General features: G+C 41.1%; 1 protein-coding gene across 3 annotated transcripts; it reads right to left on the reverse strand.

Moving 5' to 3' along the window:
- Positions 1-2,226: 2,226 nt before the first annotated feature.
- Positions 2,227-26,867, reverse strand: CNGA3 (cyclic nucleotide gated channel subunit alpha 3). Of its 3 annotated transcripts, none has more exons than XM_009637650.2 (8): positions 26,767-26,867; positions 19,794-19,910; positions 16,944-17,123; positions 15,290-15,343; positions 10,829-10,972; positions 8,600-8,707; positions 7,602-7,708; positions 2,227-3,695 (listed from the first exon to the last, which is right to left on the reverse strand). In XM_009637650.2, exons 1-8 carry the CDS (start codon positions 26,865-26,867, stop codon positions 2,290-2,292), a joined length of 2,217 nt encoding a protein of 738 aa, XP_009635945.1. In that variant the 3' UTR covers positions 2,227-2,289. The 3 variants fall into 3 exon arrangements, with proteins under 3 accessions (XP_009635945.1, XP_035749092.1, XP_009635946.1); XM_035893199.1 differs by lacking the exon at positions 10,829-10,972 and adding an exon at positions 13,181-13,189; XM_009637651.2 differs by lacking the exons at positions 10,829-10,972; positions 15,290-15,343.
- Between the last annotated feature and the right edge of the window lie 92 nt (positions 26,868-26,959).

Raw genomic sequence — 26,959 nt, forward strand, 5'->3', positions numbered from 1 at the left:
GTGGTTTCGGGGGTGGGGGTTGGGATTTGGGCAGCCTGTGACCGCACCGTCAGTGCTTACGGCGGCACGCTGCAACCAGCCACCGCCCAGCCCCACCTCAAGCCTGCCCTCCTCTGTGGGGGACTGAGGGCACTAGACCCCTGCCAAAAACAGTCTCTCTTACCTCCCCCCTTCATCTCAAGCCCTTGGGGAAAATAAGGACAAGATTAAGCTGAAGGCTCAAACCCCCAAACTCTGCCGGCCGCACATAGGTCTCGGCTACTTTCCAAAGCCCTTGTTCTAGTCAGTGGAAATCTTGATAACAGAGGTTAAGCCCAGCCTACAGGAGATACCTAAGTCTGGTTGGATTCTAGGCTGCAGAGAACAGGAGTTTAGACACAGGCCAGGTGCGGACATCTACTACTCGGTGATCCCTCTGCCAGTGCTGCTGGCAAAGCCCCTCTCCTTAGTCGCTGGCAGATTTGTCTCTCCATCAGTAGGAGGGGGAGAGCTGCTTGCCTGGAGATGAGCGCTCACTCGGAGCAGTTGTACTCAGTTTAGCAAAGCAACTGCTTCATTTCACTACCATCTATTTAAACCACTCTTCTCAGTGGGTTTCTCACTGATTTTCCAACAAGCCATCTATTCCCGTGTGCTGTTAGGGCTCACAAATCAGGGCTGAGGGCAACTAAAAGGCAGCGTACTGGCCATGGTAATACCTAATGCCGTGAGAGGATCCAGCCCCCATGCTGCAGATGCTGAACAGTCTCTGTCACTCCAAACTCTTCTCTAGTCAGTGAGGTACCCAAGGCTAAACATAACACCACACAAAAATACTGTATAGAAAAAAGTGTAAACTGGTATCTTCCTAGTGGGAGAGTATTAGAGAAACCCCCTTGGTGGGAGGGAGAGAAGCCTGGACAGAAGCTGGAAGCAGTGGGGTGGAGGAGGCTGAGGGGTGTGTAAAAGGCAAATGCTGAGGTTGCAGCGTGACAGAGCAAGAAACCTTCTCGGTACCGTTCTGCCCTGCCACGGCAGGCTCAGTGGGCCAGACCGCTGTACCCACATCGGAGCCAGACTGTCAGCAGAGGCAACTACTCCGCAGTGAGTAGAAAAGCAACCGGCACAACCAGGCTCCTAGCAGCAGGACCTGAGAAAACGTGGCCTTCATTCTCCCCAATGATGGAAACACAGTACGGTGACAACTACTTCGGAGATAAGCTGGCACTAAATAGCCACAGGAGGTGGAGTAGGCATCATTAAATGAAACAAAGAGGATGAAAACATAGGCCTAAGTAGCAGGAAAGACTGCGACACGGGGCTTGTTCTCCCTGCTTTGCAGAAACCCTGCCAGGGCAGAAAGCTGGGGGCAACAACAGGCTGTCCCTGCCTGCCAGCCCATGCAGCCTGTTTGGAGCCTCCCTCTAGGATTGCCCACTTGTTGAGGGGAAATTCACTCAGGACCCTACATACAGGACCTGCAGGTATCGGGGCCCTCTTTTCTCTTCCCAGGTTTGGTGGAGCCATATTGCCACAGATGCCTTCCACCAGTGAGCTTCTGGGGACTCCCTTCCAAATGAGGGTTTTACCAGCATGGATGGGGCTGTGTGTGTGTAATCTCCCCCTCTCTCCCCAAGCAAAGCAGTTTGCAGAGCAGCAAAGGCTGTGGCAGACCATGCCAGAAAGGACGTGAATGAGCGCTGCTACTCTGTCAGCACGGTCCTTTGTGCAGAGCCCAGCTCACCAGAAAGAATCAAACGGAAGCGGCTGCTTCATACACGTGCGGGGCTACGCCGCCCAGGCCAGGTACGTGCTGCTGCTTAGCTGCAGTCCAACAGTTTGCACAGACGCTTCACTGGGAAAGAAATTTTTTGAGAAGCCTGGATGTGCATCCATGCATTTAATCGGCTACTACTGTAGCAAGGTAGAGCATGTACCTATAAATATTTTTTAAGCTCTTAAAAAAACCCAATCTCTTTAAGTACAGTGCCTTAACGCAGCATGCACGGGACAAGACAATGTGTCAAGACCTACATTTACCATACATAACAGATGCTCTGAGCATGACTTGTAAGAAATCCACTCCCAGTACAAAAAAGTACCCAAATGCCAGACCAAAATCTCCCCCCTAAGAAGGTGACAATGTTGTATTTACAAGAAAATACTGCTTCAATTAAAAATGCTAAAAACCATTCTCTCGAGTTCATATAAAAATAATCATGTCTATGTATGCACACACGTATTTACATACATTTATGGCTTTCACGTACTTCAACCTTCTGCAATAAATGAGGAACTATAAATACTCCATTACTGCTTTTTCTCCCCCTCAGGTTTTTCAGCCTCTTCTCCAACTGATAAGGTGCCACTACCATATTTTTTCACTCGGGTTTCTACTCTGGCAAGTCTCTGCTTCACCTTCTGTTGAGATGCGGTGTACTCTGCCAAGAGCCTAGCAAACCTGGTCTGCAGCACATCCAGAGCTGTTTCAAGTTTTACTACTTTTTCTTCCAAGTCTTTTGGGTCAGCTCCTGCTTTTGCTGCTTCCTCATCTATTAAATTGTCTTTCATCAGAATTTGTCGCCCTTTCTCTTCCAGAGCCTTTTTGGCATCTGGATATTCTGTGAGGGCTTCCATTAAATCATCTTTAGACAAGCAAAACAAATCAGAATAACCAATACTCCTTATGTTGGCTGTCCTCCTGTTGCCAGATTTGCTACCTTTGATGTTTAGGATGCTGATTTCACCAAAGTAGCTGCCATCACTTAGGACTACAAATTGGGTTATGCCATCATCCGCCACCACAGCCAATTTTCCCTCTTTAATAATGTACATCTCTCTCCCAATATCTCCCTTTTTGCAAATGTAGTCCCCAGGACTGAAGACGGTAGGTTTCAGTTTCAGCACGAGCTCAATGAGGAGTCCAGCTTCACAATCCTGGAAAATGCGCACTTTCTTCAGTGTGTCCAAATGGACGTTGATGGCGATTTCAGCCTTCAACTTGTCAGGCAGATTTTTGAGAACTTCCTTCTCGTCCACTGTTTTCTTGTTGGTCCAGAGGTAATCAAACCACTTAATAACCCTGGCTTCCAAATCCTTAGTCACTTTTCGGAAATGCATGTACTGTTTAATGGAATCGACCTTGGCCTGGAACTCTGCCCTGGAAGCATTCATGTTGGAAATCATGGAGCCCACGTTACCGACGATGGTAGCGAAGATCAGCACACCCACCAGGAAGTCGATGACCACAAAGAGATACTCTTCATCCTTCACCGGAGGAGGCGTCTCTCCAATGGTTGTCAGCGTGAGTGTTGACCAGTACAGACTGTAAATGTACTTTCTAGACAGGCGCCCGTACTCTGGAATGGACACGTTGGGGTAGACCCAAGTGTCGGTTCCAAATCCGATGAGCTTCGAAATTGCAAAGTATATGCATGCATTCCAGTGGATGATGATAAGAATGTATAAGACAAGATTTCCAATACGAAACATGTTTGGATAATTTGTCCTGGTTTCTGTACGGTCAAAAAACTCAAAAAGCCGAGAAATCCTCAGCAAGCGGTTAAATCGCAGTTCAGGGTAGTTCAAACCAAGCTTCAAATATGCCAGGTCTGTTGGCAGCAGAGACAGCACATCCAGTTTGAACTGCATAGTTTTGGTGTAATTATCTCGCAACTTCTTTTCATCCTTAACTAGCAAGCCTTGCTCAAGGAAGCCTTCAAGGAATAAAAATACAAATTTTACTTGGTAGAATAAAAGTGCAGTTCACAATGACCATCAACAGTACTGACTTACGTTTCAGATACCCAAGAACATTAAAACTTGTACTGATATGCATACAGACGTTGATACACTATGAGTTCACTTAAGGAAAACATTTAATTGCAAATTTAAAAATCTCGATGAAGTTTCAAAGCTGATACATAAAGATGTAGAGCAATGACTCTATTATCACCACAGTGCTCCCTCCAGTTCTCCACTTCTCCACTCTATTCTGGCACAGCTGTATCTTTGTCTTTTCAGTGTCTTTGCAAAAAGGAAGGGGAGATTCGAATGTCTCATTTTTCATGAATCATTGGCATGAGTCATAACCAAAGTTAAGCAAATGTTAAGCAATTGTGTATAAAATCAGAGTGGAATATTTTTAAATAAATACCAAGAATAAGTAGGTATAATGGATTGAGGTTTTTCTCAGAACAATATAGATACACTTGAAATAACCAAATCCTTTTTTATTTGCCCTGAGCCATATTTTTTCTCTTGTTAAAAAGATGTTAAAAGCAACAGGATTTTCCTTTTCATTTTGAGAAAATGGTTTACACTTTTTTTGTATTTCTAGTGAGAGAGCTATTAAGCAGAATTTTGTACATTGGTATCTCTTCATTCAAAAGACTTTGGAAAGTATTATATCTTAAGAATTACTAAAAGACATAAACTGGTAAGAGACCTTAAAACAACCTGCATCTGTGTAAAAGTTCTCATAGAAAGGCTGCCTGAGCAGTATAGCTGCAGTGCTGTTTCGTCCCTCTGAAAGCTCAAGGCATTGAAAATGTTCCAGAGGGAACAGCCTATGCACTGCAAAATGCTTGCTGCAATTGCAAGTGGAGGTGTCCAGCTGCCTGCCCACTGGGCCAGTCAGGAGAAGTCCACTGAGAGAAAAGCAGAACATTCCCTGCCTATCAGGGATTATCACATTTTGCTAATCCCTTAGTAATCTACAAGCAGCAGCTTTCTCAGAGAAGCATCTGCGGAAGAAGACCAAGCTGCACTTGTTTTGTCCCTCCACAGCACGGCTGTATTTCTGGAATGTGTGCGTATCAGCCAGCAGGTCGAGGGAGGTGATTCTGCCCCTCTACTCTGCTCTGGTGAGGCCTCACCTAGAGTACTGCGTCCAGCTCTGGAGCCCTCAGCACAAGAAGGACATGGACCTGTTGGAGCGGGTCCAGAGGAGGCCACAAAAATGATCTGAGGGCTGGAGCACCTCTGCTATGAGGACAGGCTGAGGGAGTTGGGCTTGTTCAACCTGAAAAAAAGAAGGCTGCGGGGAGACCTGATTGCGGCCTTTCAGTACCTAAAGGGGGCCTGTAGGAAAGAGGGGGGAAATCTTTTTAGTAGGGCCAGCTGTGACAGGACAAGGGGTAATGGTTTTAAACTAAACCAGGGTAGGTTTAGACTAGATATAAGGAAGAAATTCTTTACAATGAGGGTGGTGAAACACTGGAAGGGATTGCCCAGAGAGGCAGTGGAGGCCCCATCCCTGGGAACATTCAAGGCCAGGCTGGACGGGGCTCTGAGCAACCTGATCCAGTTAGCGGTGTCCCTGCTCGCTGCAGGGGGGTTGGACTGGGTGACCTCTAAAGGTCCTTTCCAACCCAAAACATTCTATGATTCTATGATTCTATCTGTACAGCTGCCTCGTGTGTATGTGTGTATCTGTCTTCGGGTATTTGCAAACTGATGGTGGCTAGAAATGGAAGTATGTGTTAGGCCCAGAAAAACTGCTGAAAGAGCTGGTCAAATATGCCCTTATTAACAGAGTTATGCAAATAAACAGAAAAGTTGGCCAGGCAAATGAATTTCTGACTCACAATTATTAAAAATAACTTGGAAAACACCTTCCTACTGAAAGGAGATAAAAGCTCCTCAGCTCTTTTTTGTCCCCTCACAGAACTGGAGTCCTATAGTAAAACCTTTTGAAAGCATCAAAATGTGGGGTATGCTAAACATGACTGAGAGAGATGAATCCTGTCTGCTTCACAGTCACTAAATAGAATTGCAGAATTGCATAGGTGAAATACAGTGAAACAGGCCCTGCAGCTAAGACAGTAGCACGCCACAGAGAAGCTGCCATGGATCACGGTAGTTGTGGGGCTACCTAGATCCCAGTTCGAAGCCAGTCCCTGCCCTTAGCCTTCCACAGGACCTTTGCCCCAGGGCAGATGAACCTTGCAGACTTACAGAAGGCAGCAGGCACTAGCAGAGCCAGGAAAGGTTGCTAAGCGAGTTGACAAAGATTTTGACACCTAAAAGATGTGACTCCCCTATTTGAATACCTGAAACTGCAGCAGATGCCTGCACTGAAGCGTTCAGGAGATCTCTGTGGCAGTTCAGGAGTTCCAATCCAGGCCTGCAAAGCCAGCCTTCTAACCATGCTTTAACAGCTGTACAATCATTATCAGGACAGCCCTGGAAGTACATTGCCTGTACATGCCCAATTTCTGCTCAGTTCTTTCCCATTACAATAACAGATACAACTGCAGAAGAGAAATTTAGGCTGCTATCTGAAATGGACTTTCCTGTTGAACAAGGTACTTGCTAAGTTTAGGAATTTGGCTTGCTATGAGTTGTGTGCTTCCCACAGTGACAGCATTTTTAGCCTCTGCCTTGTAATTATGTTTACAACTTGCCACCAGCCATAATTAATGTCAAGCTGTCAGCATGATTTAAAAAAAAAAAAAAAAGGAACATGTACAAATCAAAGATTTAAAAGAACTCTCATTTTCATAATGATCAGTGCAGTTTTGGACCCTTTCAAGGAACATTTTGGGGCTGCATCTGTACCAGTAAATAGAACAAGCCAGGAGACATTTTTCTGGCCCTGACATCAGCTACCATGACAGCTCCTATTCATATGTAAGTTTTCCCAGTCTTCTCCAAAAATGACACCATGAGCAACACCCAACCTCTGATGTCCTCCCAGCTGTACCCAGACACTGCTTGAGAGAGTGCTAGCTGGCATAGACCAAAGGGCATGCACCAAAGTACATCGAAGACTATTCTAGCAATTTAATGGTATGGATCACTGTATGTCATTGCTTAGGCCTAAATTATGACCTGGTTTAGTTTAAAACAGGTAGCCCTGTAAGGCTAGAATCTGTTACCAGCTGGGCACTCTCAAATATGAAATCTTCTCAGCCTGTCTGGACTCCAGAAACAGGGATGGAAAGCCGAAGAGAACCACTTAACGTGTGACATGGCATGGTCCTCACAGATCCTTTAGATTCACGCTTCCTTCAGGAAGACAGGACCTACGTGGAGGTGCCTGGGTTAATCCCATACTATACCACCACCAGGCAGCAGGAGACCCAGCCAGGACCTCGCAAAGGCTGCAGGAAACACAGCTGGTGGCAGAGGGGCAGCACTGCTGGTTCCAGGCAGAAGACTGCAGACTGGAGGCTGAGATGGGTGTCAGGTATTGCACTCGACCAGCTCAATAATCACATCTGAGCAGGATGCTGCACAACTTGGCTATGGAAGCAGCACTTGTGGAGTGCAGTTGGTTTCTTGCCCTCTCTAATGACACAAGCAATATATCATGCACAGAGTGATCATGACATGCAAGTGCCTTATTCTCCCTTCCACACACAGCCTGTTACAGTTGGGTATTCAGTCAGCGTCTGGCATGCCTGTTAAGCACCGACAGAACTGAATTTAGAGACAAGGGAAGTGCGGGTGTTGGGATCTCCAAGCCAGTCAGACGCTTCATCTTCCCAAAGCCTCCATTGCTGGGTTCTGCTGGAGACAGGATACTACACTGGTCAGACCCCATGGGGGAATTTCTGTTTCCAGCCTTTATTTTCATGCTGCATCTAAAACCACTGTAAAACCCCAGAAAGACTCACCTGTCCTGAATCTGACAAACATGTCAAGACAATAGATGAGATCAGAGCCATAATCCAAGAACAGCCATAATTTAATATGGTTAAATTGTAGCTCATCAAAGCAGGCTCTAAAGAAACAAAGATACAAAAAAAGGATAAAGAATTACACTAACTGCATAAGCAGAGTGCTTGCAATGTGTGTCCTAGTAGCATGTCAGTGAACATTACTGGCACTGAAAAATTAAGGGTGGGATAACTGCATGCCTAGACATCCCCACACTAGAGCGATGTCTAAACAGACACTAGGATTTTTCAGAATTCAAAGGTGTTTAGGCCAGGAGCAAAACTCAAACACATATATGCCACACAAGTGCACTTATGGAGGAATACACACATCCCTACCATTAAACATGCATCAGATTTCATAGGATACACACCTCCATTACGGTAATTCCCAAATAAGAGCTTTGTTTCTGAGTGGCAAGCCATCCTTGTCTCTCCCTGCCATCTGACAGCCTAAGTGAACCATTTCCACAGCACTCCATTACTTTGACTCACATTGCTTTCCACATTTTCCAAGGGAAGATAAATACTCAAGTAAAATCGTCCTGCCCTTCAAGCATCTATAGATGCATGACATTAATTTAAGATGACCCAACACTGCCCACATGCCTCCCTTCTGTTCTCTACTGGGTGCAGGGGTTACTGAGCCTACAGTGGCCAAGGCACATCTCTGCAGCTAGCCAGTAGGTGGCACACAAAGGCCACAGCCAGAGCTCATGAGGACGCTCATTGCAAGTTGAAACAAATTGGGTTTAGACAAAAAGATAAAAGGAAACTTTGGCCATCTATCCCCAGTGGTCTATATATCGTGCATCCCTAAGGGCGTATGAATTGTAAGTCTTCTAGGTAAGCCACCCCAGAAAATACCACAGGGAGATAAGAGGATGACTTACATAAGAAGCATTAATGAGACACTAAATTTGAAACCTAAAATTATTATTAACTTAAATCCATACCTGCACACTAGCATACACCAGTTATAGAACACGGGTGCTGCAATTATGGTCAGCCAGTGGTAGTAAATATTGCTTGAAGGATCTATCACAAAGATTTCTTTTTTCTTCCTGGAAAGTAAAAGGTGCAGATTTACACGGGAAATGTAATGAAGTAACCTGCTGCATCTCCCACGTCTGGAGGCTGCTCACCTCATGATGAACCCACAGCTGCCTAAGAAAAGAAAGTATCCATGCAGGCAGCTCCAGATGAGATATTAGCTTCATCCCACCTGACATGCCCTATTTATTTGCTTGACCCAACTTCGGAAAAACTAAGTAAGAGCGGAAAGAAAAACAGAGACATTCATGTTGCCCAGGCTGAAAAAACCACAGCCTTTCTGCATTATGACCCTCACTGAAAAAAATTCAAACGTTAAATGTTTCTTATTATCATTCCAGCTAGAAGGCTATGGTCTGTTCCTAGAGAAAGAGCCTGCCTTTGCAGATTAATTTTGATGGTTTTGGCAAATCCTATTATGGGAATGACTGCATGCGCACACATTTAAACAAGTAAAACACATACATATTCAAATACATGTTTACACAAATAAGACTCCATGTGTGCATATACACATATAGTGTGTGACTAGAACTAAAACACGTATTATTATGTAAAAACAAATTTCACACGTTCACAGCGCTGGCTTCCTGGGCCTCGCAACGATGAGAGATGCTAAATGAAGCATACAGGCTTGGAATTTAAAGAAGATTTAAAGAACAGCATGGCTAATGGGACGTGTAGAGTATGCTCAGAAGTGCCCTTCCCCAGCATGAGAAAGGCTGATAGGGAATAGGCAGCAATTAGGTACGTTGCATGTAATCAGAGGAAACACGCTTTAGTGGCTTGTGAGGTCCATAGCTGCAGAAGTTATTCCAACAGGAGCATGTGATCGTGTGATCGGTGAATGGTGTAACAGTGTGGGGAATATGTGACTGGGCCATGCTTGGATAGGTATTTGTGTGACTTTTCCTAACCTCCAAGAATGTAAATATATTAAAATGTAATGATAATTTATTTCATATTTGTGTGTATTTCTGGCATTATCCCTGCCGTCAGCTGAATGTCCAGATGATCATGTTAGTAAAGGAAGCAGCTTTAACCTCACAACAGGTTTTGAGCCCTTTCTTCTAAAAAACTGGTCACCACCTCAAAACTGGTTACCATGAAATATTGTCTTCATATGACAAGAGTACACTACCTTCTAGACATTAAAACATTTCTTTGCTGAAATGTTTTAAAATGCTTTAGGCTAGTGCAAAGCTCAGGCTCTCAGTACATAGTAATTGAAGCCGAAAGAGAATCCTTAGAACAAAGGCTTTCTAATCAAACAAAGCTTTGAGTAAGAAAGTCAGGATCTTGAGATCAAGCAGATTCCATTTGGAAGCAATTCCTAACTACACGTCCCCATGCCTACACAGCACATGCCACATATACCCATAACCTTGCAGTATATTACTCTAGCATAATCCTTTAATTGTGAAGTCCACTCAAATGCATCCTCTTTTTATCTGCTATCTTTGTTACTTTTAATGACTGGAAATACTAAATTGTACTATGTTTGGGTCAGCTTTGGGGGAACAAAACAAGAGCAGGATCCATTTCTGTCAAAAGCATTCAAATGATCTCATTTTGTTGCAGAAATACAGCATTTCCTAATCAGCAGAAGCAAACTTTAGTGAACACTGGTAAGGAACTGCACCATATTACGCAATTAAATGCTAGTCAGTGTAATAACTAAACTTATCAGTAAATCTGTAATTTTCTACATGTAAGATTTTTGCTTGTTCTCCAAACCAGACTTCTGGTTCATCTGCTCTGAATCATTATGGGCATTCTGGAACAATGAAAAGCCTGTGCAGATCTGCAAAGCAGGCTGCTATCCTAAAATGCCCTCATAGTAAAAGAGTCATCTTCAACAGCAAATCAAAAAGTGACCATCGCTAGCTGAATTCCCTTTTACTGACCTAGGAAGCTGTCTGTGACAGGTCTAAGCACAGGTCTTAAAGATGGAACAAGCTTGTGGAGCAGCTGCACCTTTCCAAAGAGGAAAACGTATTAAAGATTTGACAGGCTAACATCCTGCAGCCTGCAGTACAATAATTGTCCTGGAAGTGTTATGATGAAATGCCATACCATGCTCTGTAGTGTAGGAGGTGTGTTACAAACACGCATTCATTCTTTATACTTACTCTTCTTTTTTTTTATCATCTTTTTTGTCATCTTTTTTGTCATCTTTCTTTTCCTCTTTCTTTTCCTCCTTCTTTTCCTCCTTCTTTTCCTCTTTCTTTTCCTCTTTTTTCTCCTCTTTAACCTCTTTCTTTTCTTCCTTTTTGCTGTACAACATAATGTAAGGCTTAGCAGTATTACTGTTATTTTAAGCAGTTAAGGGAGAGGGTGGATATTGAGGTACAGGAAACTAGACCAGACTCCAGACAGAGCGGGAGAGGGATCCAACTGGTAAAAATGGTTTACAGGCTGAGGCCTCTCAAACTGACACCAGCACACTATCACATCAGGTAAACAGCTGGCTGATTCTGAGCATTAGTCACCCATGCCTTCTTGACCTTTTCAGATATCAGTGTCCCAGGCTGATTTTGCTTAAATGCTTCCGATTTGTTTCATTCTTTAGAACTCAGGCATTTAAAAAGAAATCTATCAAATGATAATAGAACTTGAAATGGCTTAACAAAGTGTCAATATTCTTTGCATATCCAAAACCTCACAGTGACTGTCTGAAGCTTTAATGGTAATAAAATGAAGTGAGGCTGAATTTTCTCTCACAGTTCCTTAAAACCAACATAGCTGTAATACATTAATTACCTCTGGCTTCAACAATTGCCTTGGAGAAGAATCCCCGCCAATGTTTGAACAAAAGCAGCAAATGTAGAGGAAAGAGATGTGTCTCATTTAACCTCATAGTTGTCATTTTATAAATGCTTTATAGTCAAGATGATTAAGCCAACCTACTTTAGACCTCTACAGTAGATATCTACTGGATCTACAGGACAGTTCATATCTATGAGATGACTTGTCCCCCAAAAGCATTTTTTTTCTTTCCATCAACTGTAAAGGAAGAATGGATTGCCTAGTTCAGATACAGGCGTCTATGCGTGATCAGAGGAGCCATGCCCAAGTTGCTCTGCCTGTATTGCATTGCCACTGTATTCAAAGGCTGAGCAGTAGGCATGAAGTTTCATCCTTGCTAAAATCAATGGGAATTTTGCCTAGACTTAATAGAATCATGATTGTCCCCATGCTTATTAATCACTTTTCATGCAATAAAGTAAAATATGGACTATTAAACGTAATTATATCCTACCATTCCATAGTATCCAGCACAGGCCCAAGCTGCAAGATTTAATTCCAGATAATGGATTTTCATACTGTTCAAGTATGTACCGCCTTTAGCTCATTAGAATGTGATCAGCCAGATATAAAAATGGATCTGACTTCCCCCATTCTTAGGTTTGTTTGAACAGAAGAGTCTTGAGCTATGTCAACTATGCAGATAGGCCCACACATCCTCTTCAAAACTGCAGAAAGTTAACGTCTTTCCTAAGAATTGATCAACACTTAATCTTAGAGCTAAATTTGCTGCATGCATTGGTCAAGAATCATATAAGCTAAAGAACTGCACTCATTTGCACAAGCAGAAAATCCATCATCTGAGATCTCCCTGGTTTGTATTTGAAATTTCTTTATTCCTTTAAGCAGAAACTGTCCCCATTTGTAAAACAGAAAAAAAAAAATGCTCCTGACACTACAGTGCATTTGGACAATGCATATATAAACATAACTCTCTACACATAAGGCCTGGTTTGGATGAAAGCCATGGACTCCTGCTCCTGTGGGAGCTATGTGTTCTCCTCTGAACTGTCAAGACTGGGTCTGATTCTCCCCTCGCACTGGTGTCAATAAAGGAGAAATTAGATCAATGACAGCAACATTCCACAGCAAAGACAGAATATGTAATAACAGTTGAAAAGCGCTGCTTACAGGATTTGAACCAACAGATAAAAAGTTTAGTGAGCTCACTTGTGCTTTTCAAGTATACTTGCTCATATTACTCAGATCAGAAAAAGTCTACACTGTGAATGGCAGTCTTGTCTATGAATGTGCTTTCTACAGAGAGAAAGAAGCACTCCAAGGGAGAAGACAACAGTCACCGATTTTAACATAGTAGTAGCCTTCATCTATCAGCAATGAGCACCTGTTCTAATTCTTACCCATAGACATTTCCAGTGTTGCAGCACCACAGTGTAATTTGGAAAAGCCCAGACTCATTTGCTAAAAAATGCTGATATCCTACACTCCTCCATGTCCAGGGAAATATGTACCAAGCTGACCAACACCACCTAAACCCTTAAAATTATACACTGCAAAGGAGCATAACTGGAACAGAAAAGAAAATTTGGATTGACTGACATGCGTGTCAACTCAAAGAAACAAGTTTTTCATTTACCAAGGCTGATTTCTACATGGCAGTGGGAACTGCTGCTCAAGTATTTATTTCTCTATCACTGACCCCCCTGGACTTTTACAGCTTCTTTCTCAAATTTACCCCCAAAACTCTTTCCTATTTAAAAAAAACATGTCAGGATTTCACTGTGCATTACTATGCATGGCACCTGATCTAAAGGCCAATTCACAGTTGCTTTTGTCAGCTTTAACATAGCCCCTGAATACTTCAAATGTCTGGCATTCTTACCAGAAAGGACAAACTATGAGTAACATAATTTTCAAAGGATAGGGCGACTGTACATTTGTGGATGTTGCTATGCAGGGAAAAGTAGGTTGAGATAGACAATCTCAGTGGCGGTGAACTTTGGAGGGAATATTTTGACAATTCCAACTTCCTCCTACACTTTGTTTTAAAAAAGAGAAAAAACATTTCACACAGCACCTAATGCCAATACTTCTTTTTCTCTGGCCTGAGATGTCATACAAACTCATCTGTCAACTACAGGCGTCTTTCGTAAGTGAGATTCTTCCATTTCTGTGGCCTCTGTTCATCTCTCTATTGTGGTAACTCCCAACTTATCATACTCCCACCTACTTGTAGTCTGGAAGTGGAAGTCACTCAGAGGAAAAGACCTGCATTTTTTTTTCTTTATCAGTGCTACTGAGTAAACTGGAATCCAGTAACTAATAAAACAGGTGTTTGTGCCTGTCCTCCTTCACAGCAATAGAGTTGCATCCATTCTGTGTTTCCAGCACATTAAAAGGAGCATGTATCTTCTGATTTAGAAAACATGTCTCCATCAGCCCCTATAAAAACATTGTCATAGTCTTTGAATGAGTCAAATATTTGCATTTCTCATCTGTCAAGTACCTTGCAAATCAAGCATGTTTCAGACTGTCAGGCAGGTAGACAGGCAGGTGTTGTCTTCATTTAAAAATGATGAAACATTGAAAGGATGAAAGTTTTGCCCAAAGTACATGAGTCATTGCCAGAAACAGAGTATGAAAAAGCAGTATTCCAAAGCAGTATTTCCAACCTAATTGGTCCTTTGGGCCCTGACTAGCAGGCTAGGCTCCAGGTTTTAGCATGTGGTTTATACCAGTCTAAATAAAATTATGCACATTTCTGTCACTGTTCACTGCACACTGCTTTTTCTTTTTAATAACAGTTATGCAAACCAAACCAAAAAGTTGCTTCAGGAGCAGGAAAACCTCTTGTTCAGGTGTGTGCACAAAGGTTTTGCAGGATCATTTAAAATGTACAGTTTGAGCTTGCCCGTGATGGCACTGTTTGGAGAAAAAAACAAGAGCTTCCTAGAAGCATTTCTACCATAATCAGAAACTGTCCTGATTATTTTTGATTTTTCTTTTCATCCAGAAAACAATGAAAAAAAATCAACTATCATCATGCATGAGAACAGATCTGCTGCTGATGCTACAGAGCAGGTATGTCCTTAGATACATGGTCTAAGACATGCAAGAAACATTGGTGCTGGGTGCCTTTAAATTACAGAAGCTCTTCACCTTTTCAAGAGATTTCCCATTGGTGTAACACTGTGAAATATCTTATCAAATATATAAAATAAATAGACTCCAAAGGACAGCTTCTGTCAGAGCTTCTGTTGCAATGCAAGCCTTATTATGTTGCCTGTCACTCGCTCTACATCTACACCAACAGTATCTGCTGAACTGAAACATTTTAAAAAGATGGTTAGCTTTCATTTACACTGCACATGTGTTTTCTTGGTACCCTGATTAGTATCCAATTCTCATTTGACAACCTGAAATTTCTGGGGCATTTGGTTTGCAAAAAGGGACTAGGATGTTAAAAGAGGAAAATCACTACTAGAAAATTAATACATGAATCTAATTCACAACCGGAAGAATTAATAAATCAATTGGCAATGCAGTAAAATCAGCCAGCTGAACTAGAGGAGGTAGGGACTAAATGCTTAATAAAATTCACTCCTAGAGATGTAAGGGTAACTTCAGACAAAAAGAAGTTCACAGGGAGCACGAAGGACGCTTTTCATAATAAGAAAACTAGATCTTTCTTTATAATTAAACTATATTCTTAGGAAAGGCTTAGGGAGAGATAAGGAGTTTATACTACAAATGTTACTAGGCTGGAAAGGGAAAAAGAGAAGGAGCTAGTAGTAGAAAGGTGTTTGGAAGTTATCAGTACTTACTCTTCGTTGGTGTTGTTGCTATAGTTGACATTAAACCTGGCCAAGGGCCAGTGACTGCAGCAAGTTAAATAAAACATGTTAAAGAGTGTAAAGACTGTTGGTATTTTATACATGTGTTTACGGACATCACAGACTGACTTACTAGCTTCTCACATACACATGGATAAGATTAGGAAGGTCAACTTTGACCGCAGTGATAAGCCCTTTTGCATAACTATTTCAAGGCACCAGTTTCTTTTTACCATGTGCTTGGCACACACATTTGTGACCACATCTGATGTCTGAAGCTTGTTCTCAGGCGTATTTGTGCATGGCAACATGCATCTCACTATTTTTAGCCCTGTACTCATTGGGCTACTATTTTAAGCTTTCTTCAATCCTTTCAAGTCTTCTTCACAGATGCGGTGCCAAGGCTTTTGGATAAGTAACAAGCACACCTACCATTGCTGCAGAATTAAGCCTTCATGATAGAACAACTGGGAGTTACTGTCATGTAGCAACAGTGTAAAACCAAGAAGACAAGGATGGATACTCCCAAATTACTTCTTCTAATAGCCTTATATAGAGGTTTGTTGGCCCGGAATCAATGTTGTCCTTTCTAATTACTTCAAATCTGCAGTTGCTACTGATCCAGATGTCTGAAAAATCAGACAACAGTCTGGCTAATTCAACAAAATATGCTTTTGAGCTCAATTTCTAAGGAGTAGATCAAGTGATGAAAATAAGGCTGTGGTGGACCACAACAAATTAAGATAACCTGTATCATGCACAGCCCTTCAAAGGTTCTTGCTTTAATCTGGCTTTCTAGCTGAGATTTTGAAACAAATCAACTTCATACTTGCTTACCTACCACTCTTTGACTATGCAAAAAAATATGGGAGTCTATGCTTCAAAGCACAATGTCAAACAGAAGGTCAACTTTTGTCTTGGGACTTCATTTTCCTCTTTTAGATGGAGTTAAATTTAAAACACTGTATCATGTATTTATAAAGTAATAATAATTCATTAAGTCAAAAGACTGTAAACACATAAAGGTTTCTCTTCCAAGCCTCTATTGTTTTACTGGAAAAATTTTAAGGTAAGATTGAACCTGACTTCCATGCCAAAGACTATGTGCTAATAAGTTAAGCCAGCAGCCAAAAGATTTTCTCATTCCTGCATCAGAAGCCTTCTGTAATGTTAGCAACTGAACTCCCGAGTAGGTGTAACAAAGCAATGATGCATTTTGCACAACTGTTTCCTAACACTCTCAGATAATGTGCATAACATTAACGTCCTGAAAAGCCACAACTAATAACATCCTAGATTCTTGAAATAGAAATTACGTTCATCCTCAGCAGAGTGGAGTTCAGCAACATCAAGTTGCACAGGTAGCATATGATAAAATTCCAGTTCTGAGAAACCATTCTGCCTGAAGCAGCATGATCAAAATCCTTTACTTCAAGATCTTTGCCACAGTGCGCTTGAGGGGGAAAGTCTGCTGACAACCATAACACCTCAGTTACGTGAAGATTCCTCTGCAGCATTAGATACTTCGTTCATCTCCCATGTTAAGCTCCTTACCTTCTTCTTAAAATAAAACTTACATCCTAATCACCAAGATAATACCATAACCTCAAATGTCTTCCTTTAAAGTATAAACACATCTTCTTACCTGTTTACTCCTCCAGGCCGCTCACGGATACCCAGAAAGGAGCGGATGTTACTTTGCCTACTGGACACCTCTATGAGCTCTGGCCCTCGGATACGTTCCAGGAAAGAATCAGGTCTTTGGTCTTCATGGTGCAAATGTCTTGTGGCCCATGACCTCATAGATATGACAAATCGTGATAGCCTGCATGGAACAGACATACCACATTGAACCAGACAAGAACATCAGATGGCTTAAATCATCCCCACAAAGAGTAGCCCAGGAGGATTTTTCTCCACTTCTCCACCTGCCATGAAATTAAACTTGATGGATTAACTGTGTGAACCCAGTCACTTCTCAGTTTCATACATCACCTTTTGCAGTGGATCAGGAAAGTATCTCACACATCAGTTCCTAGTCCACTGTACCAGCACCGCAGGAGCAACAGAACAATATTCTTGCCAAGTGGGGGAAAGCCAAGTGTTTGGGGTGGGGCAGTTGACTTCTGACAAACTTCTGACATAATGTGATAATGGCAGAATCCTGGACTGACAGAATTAGGAGATATAAAATACTCACAGGATCACATGCTCAAGGGCTGGTACACACAGTGGTAACAAAAGCTGAACAGCGGCGAGGGAGGATGGACTTTGAAACCAGGAATAATAAAAATTCAGCCACTTTCCCCATGATTTTAAAGGGTCTGCCTGCAGACATATTAATTGCATATCACATATAAACCTGCCTACTGCATAGGAAACACTGTTTCCTCATCCTAAATTTCTAGCACAGCACTGAAATAAGCAAAAAATCAGGACAACATAATTAATTTATCACTGTATCATTAGGTATCTTTTTCTCTACCCCCTAATTCACATTACAATTCGTTACAATGTTTTCTGTCACAGTTCAAAAAGAAACATGTTTCTGAAAAATTGAAAATAATGGAGACTGAAATCTAGAAAAGTGATTATATTTATTACCCACACAATGTATTGTATTATTTCCTGTCAGCAGTCTAGATTGGACAAAAGTGGTGTTAATTCAGGTTTCCCAAACTTGGCCTCAAAAACAGCATAATGAAATACCAAACAATGCTTAACTTCTTACAGAGACCTTGGGTTGCTCAAGGAAAGCTCTTTACATTCTGTTTCCATCAGCTAGTATTACATATGCACAGAATACACAAAGAGGTTGATATGAACAATTTAAATCTTATGGGAAAGTACATCTGCCTCTTGATTGCAGTTCTCAAGGGCCTAACTACACCTCCTCATAGATCTTGCCTAGGTTCTCTTACCCTGAAATAAAAAGAACAAAAAAGGCAGAAATAGTATTACATGTCAGAAATTAGAAAAAGATCTTTCTAGGTCTTGAGCGCTATACCAATATAGCATCATATAAATCATCCACAATTTCCAACAACTAAGAGAATCTAAAGCCTACCAAGAATGCAAAAGAAAAGAAAGGCTCCACAAAAAAGTCTAAGGTTATTTAATAGATTCCTGAATCTATTTAAAAAATGCTGCATAACATTAAGCTACAGAATTTTTCTCTTTGCCTGAGCAGAACTCCGCTTTCTCATAAGGCGTGGTATGGAAAACAACTAATATGAATGTTCTTACAGAGAACAAAGAAATAGAATTTTATTATTCCTGCCATGATGTATTATTTTCACATGCTTGTCCTCTACATCTTGAAGTGAGATACTTGGTGAAGTCTATCAGATGCTGTTGCCTTAGGTCCTTGAGAGTTTGCATTCAAGAGGCATGTTAACGTTACCATAATACTTAAATTGCTAAGCACTGAGGTTTTCATCACAGGCTTCCTTGTATATTCGGAGCATAAGTAACTGTACTTACACACATGTGTAATTCAAACTAGGCTGAAAAAGGGTAAAGAACAATATAAACAAAGATTAAAAAGGAAGTTCTCAATATGAGTTTATATACATGTGCTTTATGTTTACACAAAACACAAACCTATAAATGTTTTCCACCTAAAACCAACTTCTTGCAGACTTTGTAATCTACCTGCAGTGGTATAACTATCTGACAGCCAAACAGGGAAATACAAGTTTATTCTGCACCATCCAAGAGGCTGAAGTGTAAACAACACTGTCTAAATGACTCTAATTTTGTAATAATTTTTTTCTTTGCTCTTCAAAATACACTGTCTTTAAACTGAGTATGGTCTGTACTGTGTATAACAATGATATCTGAAGACAGAGCCCTGAAGTCTCAGCTACATATTTAAAGTAGACACAGTTTCTGAAGCTCCAATTCAGGTTTAAGTCCTGGTAAAGTAAAAGACTTAAGCAAATGATTGACCTGAATTTTGCTGACTAAGGTTCCCAATCCATTATAAACACAACTGGTTTCTGAAAACTGAGAGAAACTCTTGCACTCCCAATAAAAGAGCCCCTGTCTCCTCCCTTGCCAGAGCCATCTACCAAGAAGGGAACAATCATTATGTCTTATTTGATAGGAAACAAACATTGCATCAGCTATCAGCCAGAACCAAACACTTACCCTTTCACTTTACAGTCCGCCCCCACTTCATGTATTCCCTCAGCATTCAATATATTTTCAGATCTGGTCATGTAAAACATTTTTATTTTTTTTATTTAGACTAATTTGTGTGAGCTCATTCAGCACCTCTAGGATTCTTGGGGTTTTGTTAGCAACGAGTAAGCGGTATGTTCAGAATCAAGGTCAAAAGCAGCTTCTATTACTTTTTATAGACTTTCTTCAGCTGGACTCCATCCATTTTCTTTGGAAAGTGATGGTTCTTTTTACTTTGCCTCCAAATTGTGATCAGTCTCTTCCAACAATTTAAACTCAATACTGGAAATGATATTAATTAGCACGTTACCTTGCCATTGCTCCCCTGCCTGCGAATGAGCTTGTCTGGGATTCAGATAGATGTCTTCCCTCCACAGAAATGACTCTCTGCAGTTCTGAAGAGGCATCCTCACACAGTGAATGGGCTCTGCAAAAGCAAATTTTCTTTAAGAATTCCATACAGCCTCCAGCAGACTTCCCCCCATCTGTTTGTTTTCACAACTACATCGTGGAACAATGAAGCAAATTGTCCTCTTCCTAGTAATATGGCATACGTTGAATAAACATAGAGCTAACCTACACTCCTACTTTTCTGGTGCCATCCAACACAAAATGAAGTCAGTGGAGGTTCTGCCATCTGTTCCAGCAAGCTCAGACACTCATTCTTTACAGGTCAGCACTACTCTGGTGTGAAGATACTCAATCATGGGAAGCAAGTTTTCTACTCTAATGCCTCCTGTAAGGCATCAGCAGCTTTCCTTCAACATAGAGTTCCTCCCCAGGGGGCTTTAAAGTGCCTGCCCATCACTTTTTTCAGTGTTGTTCTCCTAGACATCATTTGGGTTTGACAGTCTGGAATTTCTACCAGTGCGGTTCCTTTTTATGACTCGGAGCAAATACGCACCTCTTTTTGCTTTCACTCCTGCTTGGACTGAAAGGGAAGACGGTGCTCTTACAGTAGGTAGTCCTGAGCAGCACCACTGCTGTTCTTACCAGCCTGTTGCTGGCAGCTGCACAACTGCAGGCCCAACACTGCTCGCTTCGCAGCTGAAACCTCACCTGTTTCACAGCAGACCAGGCTGCAGATCTTCAGGGCTGCTCCGGCACCTCAGACTATTGCCACACATGGAAAACACTGCAACAGCCCAGTTGCACACAACTGCAGATAGTGATTGTAATGTTAGGCTACATGCAGTGCCAATTCCCATGAGTCCCCGTAATTGTAGGACTACTTATTAGTACTGAAATAATTACCATTTGAGAAAAATAGATGACATTTTAGCCTCATCTTTCAGTAATGGAGTTTTGAAATTGACTTCACCGGAACCTGGACTTTACAAGGGCTCATTCTGGATTTTTTTATAAGACTCTGACGGTTTTCTCTGTGTTTTTCATTCGTTAGTATTCACTTTTACAAGACTTTGTCACATCCATTAAGGATCACTTTTTTCTCCCTTTGTAATGCAAACAAAAACTCTCACATGAGTCTGTTAATCTGTATTGCCAGGAAAACACTGACTCTAATGATACTTGCAGTATCTTCATAAGAACTGGCAACAGCATTTTGAATGCCCACAAAAGGATAATTAGCAACTCAATTTTGTGTGTACTCACAGCTGAGAAACTAACAAACACAGCATTAAAACTTCATTATTTCTACACAAAGAATCATGCTAAAAAAAGAAAGGTCCTCCCACTCCCAGAATTCTCAACTTGTTAACTGCTTTATTCTTCTCTTCTAATAAGAAGACACCAATAGACACTGCTTAATATTGAAAAACTTTTATAACCTAGTTTATGCTGTGGGTGCTGAGAAGACTGTGGATGTGGAAGTTAACATGGCTCCTACAGGAGAATGTACAAACTCATGCAACAGAAATCCATTACAGATTACCAGATACGCAGAGCCCCCATTCAGCTCAGGAAGTCTCCTGAGCTGGATGCTGGGAGAGTATTAGAGGAAAGTATGTTGCAGATATTTGCAGTTTGCCCACATTTTTTTCTTTTTACTGGAACATCTGCCTACAGACCTGCTGGAGAAAGGATACTGGACTTATCAGTATCCTTAGACTGCACTGCTATGGCTGGTTTTAAGTCCTTTTATTCCTTTTTACATAAAAATAGACATTTTGTATGATCTTAGACAGCGATAAATTCTAATATTGCTACTTCCATTTTTACTTACCAATTGTTAGTATTTTTGAATCCTGAAAATACATTTTAAAATAAGATAGCGGGAGTTCTCAGAAAATAATTTTAAGTGTCACAATTCAAATGTGAAAAAAAAAATGTGTATTTTGCAGAAATAGAGAGCATTCCATGGAAGCTTAAGCCAGTATCTTTTATTTCACGTTTGGATGGATTAGAAGTTTGTGTTCAATCACCAACTCAGATAATGAGGAGCATTTCACTAAGTTGCAGTAACTCAACCACTTTTAGTGACTGTACATTAAGTTGTTGTATTTGCTCTAAATATAGGTAATTAAATATAAGGGTGACAAAATAAAGTAGTTAATAATAATACAGAAAACATGGATTAAAATACATTAGGTGTCCTTCCAAGTAGAACTTTAAAAAGAAAAAAGATGTCAGAGTGCATTCTTTATCAGTCTAAGAAAACTCTACACAGCAGTCAGGGCCAGGAAATCAGGCTAATCAGACTTTTTCTGAGGTCTCAGAGGGAGATCTGTTTCAATTTTATTAGCCTCTATAAGCATACTGAAATACAATGAACACTATGTGATGTTCTATTTTGATATAACCATGCTGGTTTATCAGTGAGAACAAGAGGCAAGCAGGAGCTGAAAATTGCTATCCAAAATGCACTGTTACCTATCCTTCTTATTTCCGTTCTGTAAACTTGTTTTAGTCCCAGCCTCTTTCATTACTGACACTGCTGTGCTTGGGCATCTATCTGCTGACAATAAATAAAAGGCTAAGAATGAAGAGCTCAGCTTTATTTTGAGTAAATACCTAGGAAGGCAATGCAGAATAGCGCAGCAATAGCTGAGTGAGCTCTAAACAAGCTAGATCAGGTACCAAAAGCAATACTGTCCTACTAGTTCCACTTAATCAGCACAGAGTCGCACTTGCTAAGTACATTATCTGTTAAATGCTTCGTGTGCATGATCATCACCTCCATACTCCTCAGCAGTGGGAAAAGCTGTGCTCCACTGTCTCTACACAGGCTCACACACTTTGTGCGCCTCTAACATTGAGAGCTTTACCCACTGTCTGTCCTCGTGCTAGCAGTAGCTACAGAGCACTTAGTGGCACCCTCTAAAACCCAACAGTTTCAATCCAGGTATGGCTTTTGGTGTCTGGAGCTAGAAGTATGCTGAAGAAATGTTTCAATCTAGGAGAAAGAAAATGGTATGCTTAATGTGACGTGATCTGAATACCTTCCAGTCTCATTCTGAGTCCCATAAAGCAAATTTAAAATTTCAAATTATTTAAATTACTCTGGTCAGATTCTTACCCATAACTGATCAGACACACTCACTGAAAAATTTGTATTCTGAGATTAAAAAAAGGCAAAGCTCTCAGACTCAACTGCTGGAACCAAATTGGGTAGATTATGGACTCAACTAATGAAATTTTGAAGTCTATATTTTGATTTTGATTGCTTGACTGTTTTTAAAAAAGTTTTCTGATTACTCTACAAGTGCATCAGGAATTTCTACCGCAAGGCTTATAACTAAATATAATAATTTGTAAATAAATTCAGGTTTACCTTACAAAAAAAGTTATATCTATAACATGTGTAGACAGCTCAGGAAAATCAAAATAAGTTTGTGGAAACAGTACTGAAGTGCTTGCATTTCACTTTTACAGATACCACTTATGCATATCTGCAACAGGATCGGAAAACGATACACAAAAGGACTCCACCAGGCAACTCTTATGAAAGCAGCTGTCCGATATTATACAGCCATCACAAACATATTCCACCTTAATTCACACAAATGCAAATCAAAAAGTAAATCTAAAATGAACTCTTCCTTCCATTATTATAACTCCCATTTACAAAACTCATATACTCATTCCTGACTTTCCTCAATCCTGTTCAGATAATACAAGAGGCCTTAATTGTCAGATGGCTTTATACTGATGCAGAGGGACAGTTACAGATGGAGCTTTTGATGTAACACCTTCAATGCATGTGGCATAGCTTTTACTTTATTTTTACGGACATCCTCATTCCCATCTGGACTCCATAAGCTTGTTTGGTATCTGCAGCAAAACAGTAACCACTCTGCCATTGCTACGCAAGGGGGTTACACAGTCTGAAATCAACAGGAGAAGAAAATACGCTGGGTGCCAAGAAATAAAGAGTAGGTTACAAAGCAGGAAAATCAGCAGATTATTGTGCCTCCTCATCTTATGCTGAAAAACATTTTATTTCCACGGGGGTAGCATTGCCACTGAGGAAACTAACTGACACTGACACTGAGGTTTCTGCTCCATGCCTCCTCAGTTCTCTCAAGGCCAATTTATCCCCGTGCTTTCAAGGTATCCAGCGGAGAACGCTCTGGGAACGATATTTACATCAGTACCTGCTCTGTACCTGTCCTTTGCCTTGCCTTAATTTGGCATGAACTTTGCACATACGTCTTCAAGCAAACCCTTGAGGACCACTGTCACCTAAAATGCATGCAAATTTAGTAGTAACTGTTCTGAAGTTCTGATCAGTTAAACAGGAATTGCTGAAGACCTTTTGAGTAATGACTGTAAGCCAAACTTCAAGGGTGGGATTTGGCTCCAGATGGCAGTGACCTAAATTACGGTTTCTAATATAAGCCGAGTATCTAAGTTCCCGTTATAGTCAGTTGCCATCTTAGGGCTTGATTCAGTTGCCTCAATATAGGAGCCTAGTACCATTTGGAATACCTCAAAATACTTTATCTGACCTCTCCAGAGCACACAGGTCTCACCTCATACCCACTAGCCCCAGCTAAATGCTTCGGATACTCTACAGTATCTCAAATAGCTTTAGATGCCTATTTTAGCAACTAAATACCTCTTGTAATCAACACAGCCAAACGAGCCTGAAGAGCTATTCAACGTCAGGGTAAGCTGAACAGTTCCCTAGGCTCCACTGACTGTTTGTACTGACTACATCTCCACTGATGACAGCAGGAACTTAAGACACCTACTCGCATAAAGACACTAAAATCCAGATGTCTACAAGGCACAGCTGAACCCTACTTCCAACTTTTATATAGCCAACCATAAGCTAATGTGCTGCCTGTCCTATTTGAGCTGTTTCTATAAAGAGGCTGGATTTTAAAATGAAGACTCACTCATTTGTTATTTTTTGTTTTGTTGATTCTTGTTTTAACAAAATGGACCCACTTTATAGCACACTACGCTGTAAGAATATGGGCATGTGAATCACTTACTCCGGCATAACTGAGAATGACAATTTAAAGATCACCAGCAGCTTACTGTTAACTGTTTCAGTGAATACTTTTCCTTGATAGTACCTCATTCTGCAGCAGAAAAGCACTTAAGCACATCCTTAGCATTAAGCATAAATTTAACACCCGCTGACTTTAATGAGAACTAAGTAATGTGCTTAATTGCTTTGCTGAACTATAGCCAACAGGGGTTGGAGGAAGATAAAGGGAAAGGAGAAATGCTGCTACTCTAGAAAGCCTGGTTTTTTCCAATGTCTATAGTTGTATACTATGCTACAAGACAAAGAAGGGCTAAAATTTTGGACGGGACCTATCTTTTGGTACAACCATATTCTAAACCAAATCTGAATTAAAAAAAAATGTGTACCAGAATTCTTTGAGTGGTCTTACAAAGGCATTGTATATACTTACTAGAAATCACTTCAGCAATCCAAAAACCTTATATATGAGGTCTCTTACAGAGTGAGATTGTATCTTTTTACTCATCTATGAACTCCTGTAATTAATGCTGGTAACAGCAAACTTTCTTTTACATAAATGGCTCTTCAAGACCATCATCATCATAATAAAGAGCAATTCATATTTCAGTCCCTCTATCTGTCATAAGCAAGCCATTGCCTCTGAAACTGCAGATGACTGCAGTGATTTAATTCTACATTTCAACCTTTGCAACTACATTCTCACAGCCCTGCCACAGTAATTCCATTCTGTGAGCTGCCACTCACTGATATCTTTTACAAAAAGGACATTAAAAAAAGGAAAGAAAGAGGCTCATTTCGATCTGTGTTTTCCCTGTTTCTGAGAAATCACTGTAAATTGAGACAGAGGGACACAGCTCTTGCAAATCTCCCTAAGGAGACCATCAGGTAGTACAACTAAGTCAAGCAAGCCATGCTGTGCAGAATAAAAGCAGCTCCATTTTCACTAGTGTGGGTACACCTACGTGACAGAAAGTATCGTGTAAGCAAAGCAGAAAGAAAAAAAGGACCAGTTCAAGCAGGACAGGGACCACATCCATACTAGCTGCTAGGTGCATGCAAACCAAAATTATCCTAACGCCTATCAGCCCAGCAGGATTTTGAGTACTCTAGTCTGGGTACACATTTGAACAGCAAGAGGCAGTCTGATGAGGTCCACATAGCGGAGGTGGTTGACCATAACAAGCGAAAAGCAGAACACCCAGTCTGTACAGGTGCTGTGGCTCATCAGACCCTTTCCTGCAGGCCCAGCAGGGTTTGTCTGGACTAGACAAATGACTGGTACTGTGTAAAATGTAAGTGCAAGCTCACTGGCACATTTTAAACAGCCACTTTAAAACTATCAAAACAGAGAAAGGTGCATGTAAAGAAACCATTACAGGTCCACTGTACAGTGAGAGGCTCTGAAAAGCCAGTACAAAAATGTCGATGTTCTTTAAACACTACAAGTGTTCCCTATCACAGGAACCAGGTGATTTGCAGAGGGTACTTCTAAAAAAAAAAAAAAACTTCCTGAGGCTTTTTGCTGTGTGACACTGGAAGGAAACCCCTTTCTCCAAATCCCACAGACTGGGGGAAGCACAGACCCTGCTGTGTGCATGGTGACCTGAGAAAGAGGTTTCTCCTTAATGAGTTGGTATAATTCCCACTGGTGTGAAAATGGGGTTTATTCCCAAGGTAATACAGATTCTGGTTCCAAAACTGCAAGCCGTGACAACCTTCCTGTTGATGGCTCTTCTGTACTTTGGATACACATCGTTAAGTCAGTTAAGTGCACTGGGTCAACAATATCATGACACAACACCCCCATAACGCAGAGCTACAGGAGTGCCAAAAAACTATGCATCAATCTCTCCTTTTGACTGTGATGAATGAAATATATTACCTGATACAGCCATTTTCAATCCTTTCAATATCTTCATCAGTAGTTCTGACAGACAGTCTGTGCATACCAGGGTAGGAGTGCTGGGTGTTGATTTTTGCCATTTTGCTTTACATATCAACATCTAAATGACAGCTGAAACAGGAAAAAAGACATTTTTGTGAAGGCTGCAAAACACATGTGCTCAGAATTTAAA

This window comes from Egretta garzetta, unplaced genomic scaffold (genome assembly GCF_000687185.1).
Source record: "Egretta garzetta isolate BGI_Z169 unplaced genomic scaffold, ASM68718v1 scaffold504, whole genome shotgun sequence".
NCBI classification, from domain to species: domain Eukaryota; kingdom Metazoa; phylum Chordata; class Aves; order Pelecaniformes; family Ardeidae; genus Egretta; species Egretta garzetta.

Coding starts and splice junctions, on each gene's coding strand:
- CNGA3 (XM_009637650.2), bottom strand. CDS start 26,867: ATGGCAAAAATCAACACCCAGCACTCCTACCCTGGTATGCACAGACTG. Junction 17,124..19,793: donor GGCAGGGGAGCAATGGCAAG/GTAACGTGCTAA, acceptor TGTTCCATGCAG/GCTATCACGATTTGTCATAT. Junction 3,696..7,601: donor GTTTGTCAGATTCAGGACAG/GTGAGTCTTTCT, acceptor TATTCCTTGAAG/GCTTCCTTGAGCAAGGCTTG.